General features: G+C 36.1%; 1 protein-coding gene across 2 annotated transcripts in view; it reads right to left on the bottom strand.

The window, feature by feature from the left end:
* The window catches only part of IFT74 (intraflagellar transport 74), a 44,545-nt gene that overhangs the window by 18,542 nt on the left and 11,447 nt on the right, over window positions 1-14,556 (bottom strand). For both annotated transcript variants that reach the window (XM_081321776.1, XM_081321777.1), the window contains exons 9-13: window positions 10,819-10,957; window positions 9,352-9,414; window positions 6,490-6,633; window positions 4,883-4,923; window positions 3,969-4,048 (exon numbers count right to left, since the gene is read on the bottom strand). In XM_081321776.1, the coding sequence (XP_081177902.1) occupies window positions 3,969-4,048; window positions 4,883-4,923; window positions 6,490-6,633; window positions 9,352-9,414; window positions 10,819-10,957 (467 nt within the window). The remainder of the gene's footprint in view (window positions 1-3,968; window positions 4,049-4,882; window positions 4,924-6,489; window positions 6,634-9,351; window positions 9,415-10,818; window positions 10,958-14,556) is intronic.

Raw genomic sequence — 14,556 nt, 5'->3', positions numbered from 1 at the left:
TGTTGCTATCAGGTTGGCCTCTATATTATTGGCCTTCTAGAAACTGTTAAAAATGGAACAAGGTTGAAGGACAAATGGTGAAAGAAATGACACTGATATATGATGTATGGTTTTTGTATTTTGTATTAAATGCCTTTAGGAAGGCACTTAAGACCTGGCTTTTCCTGCAGGCTCTGAGTTACATTTGTGTGTGGCCACTAATCACTAGCAATGCTGTAGTATATTTGAATCTATTTCCTCCCATTATTTTTTTTATGTCTATATTTTCACCCACTATTTTTTTAACCCATTATAAGTGGCCTAGTCATTGAGTGGTGACCTTAAAAATTGATTAAGTAAATCACCGTATATTTAGGACTCTTTTTTTTTTACCACAAATGTTTTGTAACACCATTGAATGTTATTGTAAACCACTAAGAGCCCTGTTGGATGCATTGGGGACAAACTGAAAGATAAACAAGATGCATTTGAATTAATACAAGATATATCTGTTCCATAACATACTTATATGATATGCTTGCATTATTTATGATAACTGTAATCTCCGTTGACTTACAAAAAGGTGATTCAAAAATTTAAAATAAAGCATACAGTATAATACAAATAGACAACAGCTTCAAAACCTAAAGAAAAACATGGAATGCGTAAGCTAAAAATAAACCACATTAAAATTGACAGTCCCACAGTCTCCTTTCCCTGCTGTATTACATGACTTTCCCACTACTTGTGTTTATAAATTATAAATGTTTGCACTGTCCTAAGAGCACATTTTTTTTAAACATCCTGGTAGCTAGGGTCCTATTTCTGGCCAATTCTTCCTTTCATGACCAGAAAAAAAAAATACTGAACTTAAAATCTAATTTGCTTTTCAGAGGACCATGAACAGAGACATAGCTTGAGGACTTAAACAAAAAAAGAAATCTTTGAATTTTTTAAATAAAAAAATAGGATTCTTTAAATGAGAACTTCAGAATATTGAACAATTGCATCAATAACACTATACTGACAAAGGTTTATGAGTCTCTTAGATATGTTGTAAATCACCACTTAGGTGAGATGGGTGGGTGTAGAAATTTAAACAAACAAACGTCTAGGTTATATATTTCCTATTCAATATTTCGGTAATATATTAATGGAAACTATAACCATCAGTGCAAATGTCTAAATTATATGTGGCAAATTTTTAAAATTGTAGTTACAGACTTTTTCTTGTAGAACTGATATTTGCTTTGACAGGTGTTTTAGAAACACAAACACCCTTCTTCCGGTACGATGTGTAAGTCAGATAAATATTTATTTTAAATAATTTCAGATAAAAGAAAGTGAATTGTCCATGAACAATAGGAGCCAGTGATATGTGATCAGGAGAATTTATAATACCTTTTGTTGTCTGACACTTTGTGAAACTATTCAAAACTATAATTTTCACAAATCCCAACCAGCAGAGCAAATATTCTGGGGAATTACAACCTGGTAATTGTGGGAGTACCCAGTACCTTCAAGGACTCTGAAATCAATGCCAGCAGGAATGGAAGCTCCTGGCAGAATCCCTCTTGTTGGTGTGAAGCTAAGCTTAATTACAATGGGAGAGTTGGCAGGTGGAGATGTGGGAGAAGACAACTTAGGAAAAGGAATTCCTAAATCAAACTCAAAGATTGTGTATGGTTGCAAGAACATTTGTGGACATGACTGCAACATTTACACACATTTTTGTGCCAATGTGATCTCTGGCTAATAAAGCACTCCTCTAGTTAGTGGGAAAGAGCATAGCATTTCCACAACTAGATCTGGAGAGGATTTTGTGGGAAGACCAAATTAGCAGAAAACATCTGGTCATCATTGGCGCCTATACTGAATCACAAAATCCTAGAGTCAGAGTTGGAGGTCTTCTAGTCCAACCCCCTGTGTGGTGCAGGAATCCTCACACCAGACTGAACAAAAATGGCTGTCTAATCTCTTCTTGAAAACTTCCAGTAATGGAGCGTTCATGACTTAAGGAAGCAGAAATACTGTATTCCATTATTCAATACTTTTCATAGTGAGGACATTTGTCCTTATTTCAACTTTGGATTTCTTTCTGCAAAGTTTCTACTCACTAGTTCTTGTCTTCTCCTCAGCTTCTATGACCAAACCTTCTGCTCTGTGACATCTCTGTGTGTATCACCTCTCCCTTTACTTTTCTCTTTTTAAAACTAAACATACCAAATTCCTGGGATTTAGACTCCAATCCCCTTACCATTTTTGTTATTCTTCTCTGCATTCTTTCCTTTTTGTATTGTGGTAACCAGAATGGGTCACAGGATTATTACAGGTGCAGTCTAACTAGAACAGTACTATAACTTCCCGTGATCCTGATGCCATATCTTTGTTGCTACAGTCCAAACCTTAATTTGGTATAATTTTAATACCACTGAAGAAAGATAAATTAATGCTTTTGCTATAAAGAAATATAATGGACTATTTTGAAAAGCTCCTATGCTTCAGATATCAAGCTATAAATAGTAAAACAATTTCTTACCATCTACAGTCATCCAAGTAATATAGGAAAATGATGCAAAAAGTGTGTGAAAATAAAACAGATAAAAGCAAAATGAGGGAATTACTATGAGAATGCTAAAATCAAGTACTGATTATATGCTCAAACTTAAGAATCAAGAAAGAAAAACAATACTGATTAAGTCACACTTCTAAAGAGATAGCATTAAGATAATTAGTTCCTTTTAAAGCAAAACTTACAACTGCATGTACTTATTTTATTTATCTAAGGGCATTTAAATGACCGCCCAACTCAAATAACATGGTTCTGGATAGCATATTAAAAAAGAAAGAAAAGAAAAAAGGGAAAAAATAATCAACCAATAAACATAAAGAAACTTGAAAGGTCATTAAATGATGAAAGCTGATTTTACCGTAACTCCTCAAATTGGGAATTCTACTCAACTGGCCCAAAAGCTTGAGGAAAGAGCCAGACCCCAACTGCTGCCATTGAGAAGGCATGGCTTTGGGGTTCCATTAAGATGGCACTGTTTCAGTAAAGCAACCCCAAGGTGTACCCTCCTCGTAGAAGCATCGATGGTTGTCACCGGATTACAACTCCCACAATAATCTATTCAGATTTGGAAAGCACCAGGTTGGAAAAGGCTACATGATTAATTGAAATGCTTTTTTCCCCTAACTCCACGTGATTCAAAGATTTGATGATATATATGCAGAGTTACCCACATTCACATTCTTCCAAATAGTTTTGCTTACACGAACCTTTTTTGCAGTGAGAAGACCACCCATATCTGTTGCAAGGATTAACTTACGTTGGAGTTTTTGTGCATGATCATAGAATTTGAATAACTTTCATTAGGGAGGATTAATTTTTTTGGCTTATTTTGCCACGCTGTCATTTTTTTTTATTTGCAGTGAAACACATTCTTCGAAGCCCTTTGAGAAAAGGGATATTTCCAGACAGCTAACAGCCATCAGGTGCAATGCACTATGAAGCTGTGTTAGACTGTAAACATCTTTTATAGATGTTTTAGCACAGAGGTCCCCAACCTTTTGGGCACCAGGGACTCATGCCGTGGAGAGAAGTTTTTCCGCGGACCGGAGAGCGCATGGTTTTGTGTGCTGCCTGCATCCCACAGATAGGGCTTTGCTTGTTTGTGCAGACCGGTTGCGGGCATGCCAGGGCCCGGGCCCGGTCCACGGACCAGGGGGCTAGGGACCCCTGTTTTAGCAGTAAAAAAATAGGTAGAGGCGGAAGGAAACTACAGGAAGATAACAAATGGAAATAATTATCATATAAGAGTGTGGAATAAAGCTATTGTACAGAATCATGTCGTTTGCATGTATGAACACGTGTTAGTATCTACTCAGAATTCATAGACCCTACCTGAATATAAATAGTCCACATTTCTGAATCAACTAGAACATTTAAATACAGTTTTGAAGAGTCAGGTTTTAAAGCCCTCTTTTACCTTGGTGTTCTTCTAAATCCATGTCAAGCTGCCGAATTCCTTCATTGAGATGGTTGATCTTTTCTTTCATCTCTGTTAGCCTAAAACAATGTGTCAAGTGCATGGTGATAGCTATAAATATAAAGCTTCAGACACCAGCTTTTTGCAAAAAGTACTGAATAAATAGCTTTCAGACTAACAATAAAACAGCACTGTCTTTTTCTGTTTTTGCTTCTGAGTATTCTTGAACTGAGTTTACACAATGTTACCTAAAGGAGTTTAATTTTGTAGAGGAACGTAAGAATTTCTTATGTTAAATAATGGGTCCCCCTGCTGGTTAAAAGATTTCATTACAATAATGTTACAACAGAGTAATGCTTCTTTCTGTCACTTTCTCAAATTAAGTTTGATTTCAGAGAAAAATGTAGGGAAAACATTAATTAAAGTAACCTAGTTAACATATGTAAATTTAAATGTAATATTGTATTTATACAAGGCATTTTTTGTTTATACCTGCCTTTAATGACAGGTATCATCTTTAAAATCTCTTCCCTTTAATTTTTCTTTGAATAATATGAATAACCATATGATAATGAAGCATGTCTCATAAGCAATAAAATGTCACAGGACAAATATTTATTTCAGACCTTCTCCTGTTGCATTACTTATTACTATTGTCTTATTACTATAGTATTACCTAGTTAAGGCATCAGATACTTTAATTCCAATTGCATTTTCACATATGATTCTTCAGAATATTTCAACAAGTAGGTCACAAAAATAGCCCTGCTTATTTTTACAGTTAATGGGTACAATACACATGGATGACAAATCCGGGTACAATACACGTGGCTGACAAAAAATATGTGGATGTAAATTAAACTGATTTTATAGCAGACGTAAAAACTGGAGGAGCAATATAGAAAAACACTCACTGCCTCTCCATGCTTGCTATTTCTTGATTGTCTTCCTTCACCTTAAAAAGAGATAACATCAATGTGACGTATTTCTTAGTGACACAAATAAATTACTGCTATGGAAAGAATGATAAGAATGCTGGCTTAACTGTAGAAACAGACTGATATTAATTGTATTCTCTAATAAAATACTTTCACCTTACCTTTCAGTATCACAAATATATGTATATTAGAAAAAGTGATAAGTCATTGATTTTCAACAGGGGTCTTCAAACTTGACCCTTTTATGACTTGTGGACTTCAACTCCCAGAATTCCTCAGCCAGGCACGTTGAGGAATTGAGCCGGGAATTACAAGTGAGCTGGGAATTACAAGTGAGCTGGGAATTACAGCCATAAGTTATTGCGGTCATAAGTCAAGGCATATCACGTGACTGGACCTACATTTTTTTACATTTTTTGTGTGACAGTGATTAAGCGAATACAGTGGTCATTAAGTGAACATGGCAGTTATTAAGTGAATCCATTTTCCCCAGTTGGAAAGTAAAGGCTGGAAACTGGCAAAAAAAATTGCAAATCAGTTATGTGACCGTGGGACCTTGCAAACTGCTGTAAAGATGAACTGGTTGCCAACCGTCCAAAATGTATCATCACATGATGGTGGGTGGGAATGCAACTGTTGTAGCTTTGAAAATTGGTTGTCAGTAGCTCAGGGAGGTCCACCTTAACTTTGACTAGTTATTAAGCAACAGGTTGTAAGTCAATGACTATTGGATTCTAAGTCTTACCAATAGGGCAAGAAATGTCTCCAAATTCTGCTAGAAATATACAGTATATTCACTGATGATGACGGTTTGGGATCCAAAAGACACAGAACCAATCCCAGAGTAGCACAAGTGTCATTCGGGGAGATATCCTATATTCATTTTAGATTTTTTGTCAGCTACATTGCACTGGTGACTTATACTCAGCTAGTTTTTCATATCTACTCCTACTAAATCAGGTTTTCATAATATTTTAGTTATACGCTTGGTGTTTTTCAGCCATCTAATTGTGATTCATTTATTACCTTACAGGCTTAGTTCAGTATGTCAGAGAAGGGAAAATAAATTGTGTAAAATAGAGATACTTATTTATTGTCTTCCCAATTCTTTTATGATATGTGAATACTGAGCCACAATCAACATGTCTCCTTCCAAACTGCAGAAATAAAGTCCCTTTACATAAATGTGCTCTCACAGTTAGCTCTGTTGGTTAAGGTCACCAAGTTCCAATCATTACAGCTGCTGGCCTAGAGTCGTGATGGTATCTTGTGAAAGTGAAAATAAGTGTGGCTTTTCTACATTAACACGATATGTACGTACTCTAGCCCAGGGGTCCCACCTACCCCCCCGGTCCGTGGACCAGTACCAGGCTGCGGCATGCCAGCAACTGCTCCGCACAAACAAGTGAGATGCAGGCAACAGACAAAACCACACACCCTCTGGTCCGCGGAAAAACCTCTCTCCATGGAACCGGTCCCTGGTGCCCAAAACGTTGGGGACCTCTGCTCTAGCCGTTTATTTCTACCTGTTAACTGAGCTTTATAAATATTACAAAGTAACCTTTTTTCAATATTTTTTTTACCTGCTTTAATAGTCTTTCTCTTTCCTCCTGGGGAGATCCCATGTTCTTGTCCTCTGCAATCATTTGATCTCGATGTTCCTCAAGACCATGGAGCTTTTCGTACAGCTGTAAGGCCTCTTGTTTAATTTGGGAGTGAGTAATTTCCTAAAGACAGAATACATGCATAAGGTATTTTGTATTTATACAACTGAAACAGAAAGTAAAGACCAGGGACAATGAATCAGTTTTGGCCCACAAGCCACATTATCTTGTGGATAAAAAGCAACTAGAGAGTAGCATAGGAAAGTTCCTGCTAAAACTAAGTATTCTGCACATACATTCATTATATATGTTCACTGATTCATATATTATGACTCCTAAATACTTCTAAACAGTTAAAACAAAGCCATTCTCTATCTTCACATACACAGATATACAGTGTTAATTAAAATTTCTATCCATTTTTTTATTTCACATCTACTTCTAAGCTTCCTTAACCATTCTTGATTTAAGAACATATGTATTATCCAATTATATGTAATTGCTAATATGTAAAAACTACAAGGTAATAAAAACAGCTGTCAAAATTAGTTTCTGGTGGGATTCTGAAACTAAGGAAGTTAAAGTATTATCAAAGTTATGACCTTTAAAGTATTACATACTAACTTTTTAATAGAACAGGGGTGTCAAACTGCCATCCTGTGGGCCGGATGCATCATAGCAAAACCGTGCCCACCCCATTGCCGGCAATGGAAAAAAAGTCGCGATACGTTGCAACATGTCATGTAACATTACGAGTTTGACACCCCTGTAACAGAATATCAAATGGGAAAATTCATAAAACAGTTGATACACACACACACACACACACACACACACACACACACACACACACACACACAAACACACACACATTGTGGGAGTGATTAAACTGGGGATAACAAGTATTTAGAAAGTAACCTAGAAGCTCTGTTGGTTAGTATATAGCGTGTTATATTACAGATACTGTGGTTTAACATTATACACTGAATGGTAAGAACATACTTAAAAGTTCCCACTTTATAAATAGTTTTCTTAACTTTTATTTATTGAATAAAACACCACTGCATCGGTTTACAAGCCCCAATGGTTAAATTCACTCATTATGCTATATAATATGTGAATCCGGCCATGTGGTTTACTGTAGTGTGTTACATGACAGAGGAAGCAAATAGTGGTAATTTTCCTTCAGGAAATAATATCCTTTCCAGTATTTTATGTTAAAAATTGCTAAGAAGAGGATAATAACAGGATTAATAATTTAATATCATCTGCTTATCCCAGGTTCTTGGGAAGAACTTGATAAATAAAAATGCAAAATACATTCTAAATACCTTGCCAACTGTGTGACAAATCGTAATAATACAACAGAATAGAAGAGAAAGAAATGGAGAAAATCACAAAACACAAAGACCTCCAAGTAGAAGTGGAATGACTATGCCAAAAGAAAGCAAGAATAATACCAATAGTAACAGGCGCTTTGGGTGCCATCCCTAAACGTCGGAAGCCCCATGAACACCACTGACATTTACAAAATCAACTTCAGCCAGTTGCAAAAGGCAGCTTTAACTGGAACAGTTTACATCTTGGGACAATACTTTTAACACCACTGAAAAACAATATCCATTTTTTAGATCTACCTATCCACAAGCAATCAGGTGTTTAAACTTAGATTTGGCTTTGTTTATCCGTTTATCTAATCCTTCCCAAGGTGGATAAACAAAGCCAAACGAAGTTTAAACACCTAACTGCTTGTGAGATCACCCATTATAATATTAGATATGCAAAATGGAGTAGTGGATTGGACTCAAGCAGAATAAAAGCCCTGGATAGGAAAACCAGAAAAATAATGAGAATGAATTAGCCCTTCATTCACACAGTGTTTACAGGCTCTATTACTCAAGGAAGATAGATGGGTTGGAAAGCTGCAAGTACACCAGATAGAAGAAGAAAAAAGGAGACCGGAAGGATAATGAAGAAGATGCATCGAAGCTAGTACATCAGGAAAGCTTACTGAATATTGGAAAGACCAAACCAACCTCCAAGAAAGTCCAAATGAAAAATAGGAAAGAAATCTTGCAAAGTATTACATGGCCAGTACATAAAAAAGGGGGAAAAAACCTAGCAGGCAAAGCAGATGACAACAAGATTTGGCAACGGCTAAGAGCAGAATGAGGTGGCTGGATGGAGTCACTGAAGCAGTAGGCGTGAGCTTAAATGGATTCCAGAAGATGGTAGAGGACAGGAAGGCCTGGAGGAACATTGTCCATGGGGGTCACGATGGACACGACTTCGCAGCCAACAACAAACAACAAGAGCAGAAAAACTAAGAGAGACGGGTTAATTTTGGCTGCACAAGAACAAGCCTTAAAAACAAATGCATACGAAGACAGAATTGAGAAGACAGCAGCAGACAGCAAATGCTGCCTCTGCAAAGAAGCCAAAGAAACAGTGGACCACCAGTTATCTGCTCTAAGAAGATTGAACAGACTGATTACAAACAGCATAACAAAGTAGCAACAAGGGTGCATTGGAAAAAGAGTAATGACATTTCATATTGAGATATCTGGTGAGATCACCATAGTACTGGATATGAGAGTTCCTAGCACGAAAAAAAAAGTGTGTGAAACACGGACCAGAAAAAAGTTCTCTACTTTTATTCTATACTACAGTGGCAACCATCAATTGATAATCAGTATCGTAAAGATAACAAACAGCTAAAATGATACTAGCCAGGGATTTTGACTTTATTTTTAATTGTACGTAAGACAGTTATTTATGAGTCTTCTCTTTCAACCTTATCTTTCCATTATGTAATGAATTTGAGAATAGGAAAATACATACAGCTTCCAGAGTTTGTTCTTTCATATTCACAGCATCCATTTCTTGTTGTAAAGAGGCCAATTCCTAGGAAAGGAAGTATGATTTTCATATAATAAAAACTGTTAAAAGAGATTTAGTGCTTGAAAGAAACTTTGAAAATTAAGGTTTCATGGGTAGTCCAACCATGGCCCTATCCTATATAAATGCGCAGCTGTGGTCAAATTCAACCTCAAGGCATCCAATCTTATGCTTGATAAGTATGTCGCCCATTTCTTTGAAGAGTTTAATCATAATGTTATCACTACCGTGTTTTCCCAAAAATAAGACCTATCCCGAAAATAATCCCTAGCTTGATTTTTGGGGGTGGGCCTAATATAAGCCCTACCCAAAAAATAAGCCCTAGTTTTGGGATGAGGCGCACACCTAAAAATCAAGCTAGAGTGGGGGTGGTGCTGCCCCATGCGCCCTGCACCCTAGCTTACCGTTGCAACCAGGCCTCTCATGAATCGACACCCGCCTTGCCTCGCTGGCCCACATCTTCTGTGGTACCCCCTGGTTGCATTTCGCCGTCAGAGGACTTCAGGAAATGCCTATGCAGTTGAGAATGGAGCTCCGGATTTGCCCTGGCCTACATTTCACTGTCAGAGGCCTTCCGGAAAGGCCTCTGCAGCTGAGACCCGAGCTACAGATTCAATTGGCTGGTAAGATACAGCCAGGGGGCGCCGCACGCGTCAATCCGGAACTATTCTCTGCTGCAGAGGCATTTCCTTTGGCCGCAGAAGAAATGGGCCGGCTGAGTAGGGCTGTTGGTCTCACCTCACGGTGGAAAAGACATCCCCCAAAAATAAGACCTGGTGCCTTTTTTGGAGGCAAAAAAAGAAAAAAAGTCTGGGTCTTATTTTCAGGGAAACGCAGTAACATGATCATCATCGTTCTTAGGTCCTCAGTTAGGATTTGAATTATTTAGTTGCCACCATTTCCAACTTACTCGAGCAAAATTAGATTATAGCTCGTGTTTCAAAATGTGACGTAATGTAAATTTTCTGGTGTTAAATAGGTTTTCTCTTTTAAACCTTGGATTCAATTATCTTGTTCTGAACAATTTATTTTTTCTTGAATAAGGTCAATTAAATCTTTCATTCCTTCATGGAGTTTTATCCTACAAAGACATGCTACGCAGCATACTAAACAACCACGCATGCTTAATGTGCACATGACTCTTGCAATGCTTACCATGCTTCTGGTAAGAAACTGGAGAACTAAAGCTATAATAAAGAAAAAGAGGTTGGTAGATTCTATAACATGATTTCTGCGGTAAAGAGTTCATCACACCCAATCAACCTTTAAGAGGTTAAAATATTAGATTTGGCTGGAAGATATTTCCCTTGATATGTTGACTGAAGCTTCTGGAATTTTTTTTTTCCATTTCTTTGGTCTAAAATTATTCCGGCACATATCAAAGTAATTTAGCGAAATATCAAAAACTACCTGCAAGACCTTTTCATTTGCCATTTTCATTTCTATGTATTTGGTTTGATCTTCTTCCGACATATTTTTTATTATATTTTCTGCCGCTTGTTTTTCCTGCCGGATATCATCTTCCACAGCTTGAATTAGTTTTTCTTTGCTGCATCACACAAATAAATATTTTGTAAAACCCAATCCAACATTTTTTTTTGGCATTCTAATTATTTTTAAATTTAGAACACCAGTAATTTTTTACACTAAAGAAAGTGAAAGGAAAAACAAAGCAATAACAACAAAAAGTAAAGCCTTCCTTGAGCTGAATTCAAGTTCTACTAACTTCATGGATATATTCGTATAGTTTTGTTAGGAACACATAGAAATGCCATTGTCAACTATGGGGACTTTTTGGTTTCAAGCTGTTTTTTTATTTTTGTTTTTTTTTAAAAAAAAACAATATTATACCTGTTTTGGGATTTTGTCTTTCCTACCACAAAAAAGTGACAGGAAATTAAAATTCAACAATGCAGTTGGAGGGTTCTCTTGGGACCACAAAAAAGAGTCATGAAAGCCCCATTTTGCTTACACTAACTAAAACCCTGAAACTGCTGAGGTGGATTGGGAAGAAGACCTGACTGTTAAAGAAAGTATGACAGAAACAGCATTTCCTCACAATGTTCAGACTCTTATTATGTAGCTCAGCTAGTATTTATTAGCTCTTTTTTCCTGACCCTTGATCTAAAATCAAGCATATGCCTGCTTCCTTTTAAAAAACAAAATTTATAGATAGGCTATGCTGTGTGCCAGGACTGATGTTTTTACTGCTAGTGGCAGTTATCACCAAACACCCCCCACCCCCACCCCCATTAAAAAAGGAAGAACTCAACCTATCTAGCCTTAGCTCTTTGTATCCAATACAAACGTGCCTTATTGCAAACTCTTGGAGATTTCTCCTCCCTCACCTTGCAATTTAATGTCATAAAACTGCACAGATCACATTCAAAAGTCTTCTTGATTGGTTGCAAGCCTCTAACTCATAGATGAACACAAATAGTCAATCTTTTGCTAAAGGTGTCCTGCGCTTTATTTTAAACTTCCTCCCTGTTAATTGGGTACAAAGGTTGTGACCAAGTGCAGAAACATTGCATTTTTCATCTCTTCTTTTTCAATCACAGGAAAATATGCAAGCATGATTTTACGGAGAAAAATTAAAAAGGTATGATATATGCATATAAATCATTGTATACTTGTGTGATACCAAAGTTTGATTCATAATCCAAGAGTTTGGAATATATATATATATATATATACTGTCTGGTTCTGATTTTCTTATGAAATTCAGAAAAGATTCTGAACGATTAATGTTTTGTGAGAAGTCATATTTAACTCTACTGTTACCTTGAAGCTGTACTTTGTTTTTAAACAACCTAAAACGTTAACAAAGATTGTTTTGGCAATAAATAGGAAACCTTGAGAAATAGCATATACCGTACTTGATTTTTTTTTTTAAAAAAATATGGCTGAAGATAAGATTGAGAGATGCTTTCACCACGAAACTTCACTGCAACCTTGGTTTTTTTTTTCCCCCTCTGGCTACTGCACTGTATCAAATAAACACATTAGCTGTATTTTTTTTACCAATCCTTGAGAGATTTATGCAGTTTTCTTTGTAAAGAATGGTCACATAAACTGCATCACGACAAGGAGATATGACTCTGCTTTGTGCTGCCCTTTAAAGTGGAACCATTTTAGAGCTCAGTTGGGAGCAAGAAGAAGCAAAGCTCTCAGGATGGTTTAAATTTGCTCTACAATTATTGAAGTTCCATTTAGAAAATATTTGTAGCTTTTTGTACTTTATAAAAATCTACAACAATATTATTTAGCTGAAGCAATGCATTTTTTTCTGAAGTGAAGAGCTCGTACCTTTAGCAAGTGGACTTGGCACGTAACATTTGAATTCTTAAAAAAAAAAGTAATTGTTGTTTGGTTGCCAGCTAGAGAGGCTTTAAGAGAGAAAATCATATCTACTTTGAAACATGGTGGGGCACGTTTCACAGCCTTTCCCCTACCTAGTCACATTTTCTATCAGAAAACCACACCAAAATTGGAGAGAGAACCAGATGACTTAGAAAGTTCTACATTATTGAGAAATAAAGACCAGGATTCAGCCTCCCACATATTTATTTTATTTATTTATTTTATTTTATTAAATTTATATACCACCCTTTCCCGAAGGACTCAGGGCGGTTTACAGGGCATTTAAAACAACCAATACAAAAGTTAAAAACAAATTAAAAAGATTAAATCATCCCTAGAATTAAAAACCCCAGTTAAAAATTCTCAGCCTGGGCCGGAAAGCTCGAAGAGCCAGGTATTCTGCATGGGGTTATTTGTCAGTCACCTTTGCAAGTTTCCGTATATTATTATTCCAAACAAAAAAGCAGAATTTTAAATATGGGAGTATGAAGGATTACTGTCTCTCTCTGGGTATGTTATCTGGGTATGTGTGTGTTTTTCCCTACATCATGCAGTCATCTTTTAGAAAATCAGAATAAAAGTTTCTTCCATACACAGGTCATTAGATGGGGCAAATTTAGGGGTGAAAACAATATTACTTCAATTTCAATATTTTAATTCAGCTCCAAGGATTCTATTCATTTATTTTGCTCTGCAATTGACTTTGATGCATTCTATGGCCACAAATCGTGAGCCAAAGAAGAATAATAATAGCTCCTTAGTTCCCTGTGTTAAATCCTCAGTTCTTGTTACTGTTTGAATTATATCAAAAATTAACAGATTTTGAATATGAAGCTTGCTTGGCTCCTGATACTGGTTGCAGCTCTCTTTCTTCATCCAGTCAGTACTGAATGCAGTGATACTTCTCAAACTGTAAGTTTTGAAACTAAATACAGTTATCATTCTTTAGCCACTTGTTAAAGAAGCTGTTAGTTCCCAATTTCTAATTAGATAAGAATGAGATTTAGATCCAATAATAAAGCTTTTTTAATGATGCCATGCAGTTTCTTTTAAAATATGCTTTAGAACATGTATAAACTTGTGATATTTATAAAATATAATGATCACATATTTCTATTAATGCTATCAGTTATTCCACTACTCTTGCACATATATATGCCCAGAGCATGTCACACATTCCAGACTAAAAATAAGGAATGCTTCTTCAGAATGCTAAAACTAAAACCCTGTTAAAGAATATTTATTCTTAAACAGATTAGAGATTCAATATAGCCCTGTACATTTTTTAATATTCAGATTCAATTCCTTCAAGTATCATGCTCTGCTGCATACACATTGTCCATTACAAACCACAATGACATAATAAACACATCTGGGTTATGATGCATTTATTGCAGAAGATGCTATTATAGACAACATTTGACCTACGCTAAAAAAACGAAGAAGCATCCCTAGTTTATGCAATTTGCAATAGTTGCATCATGATGTGTGATGCAAATATTTAAATATTTAAAATTGTCACACTGTTGGTATGATGTATATGTAAACACGTGGTGTCACTTGCATCCTTTGGCAGCTCTAGAGATGGTTAGTATGAAACAGCCTCTTATGCCAAAAGATAATTTTCAGTCTAGGTTACATGGAAATGTCACATGCGTCATGCTTCCTACTCCTTTACAGAAAGCTTTTAAAACCTATTTCAGACTTGAAGTATTGAAATTTTAAAGTATTCAGAATCAATATTCATGACCAACTTCTTTCTTGTATACGGAATGAAAATATTCC

The sequence above is a fragment of the Vipera berus genome (assembly GCF_964194415.1).
Source record: "Vipera berus genome assembly, chromosome: 2".
Lineage (NCBI taxonomy): Eukaryota > Metazoa > Chordata > Lepidosauria > Squamata > Viperidae > Vipera > Vipera berus.
Note: the sequence above shows the minus strand (reverse complement) of the source record. Positions and strands in the feature narration are given on the sequence as shown.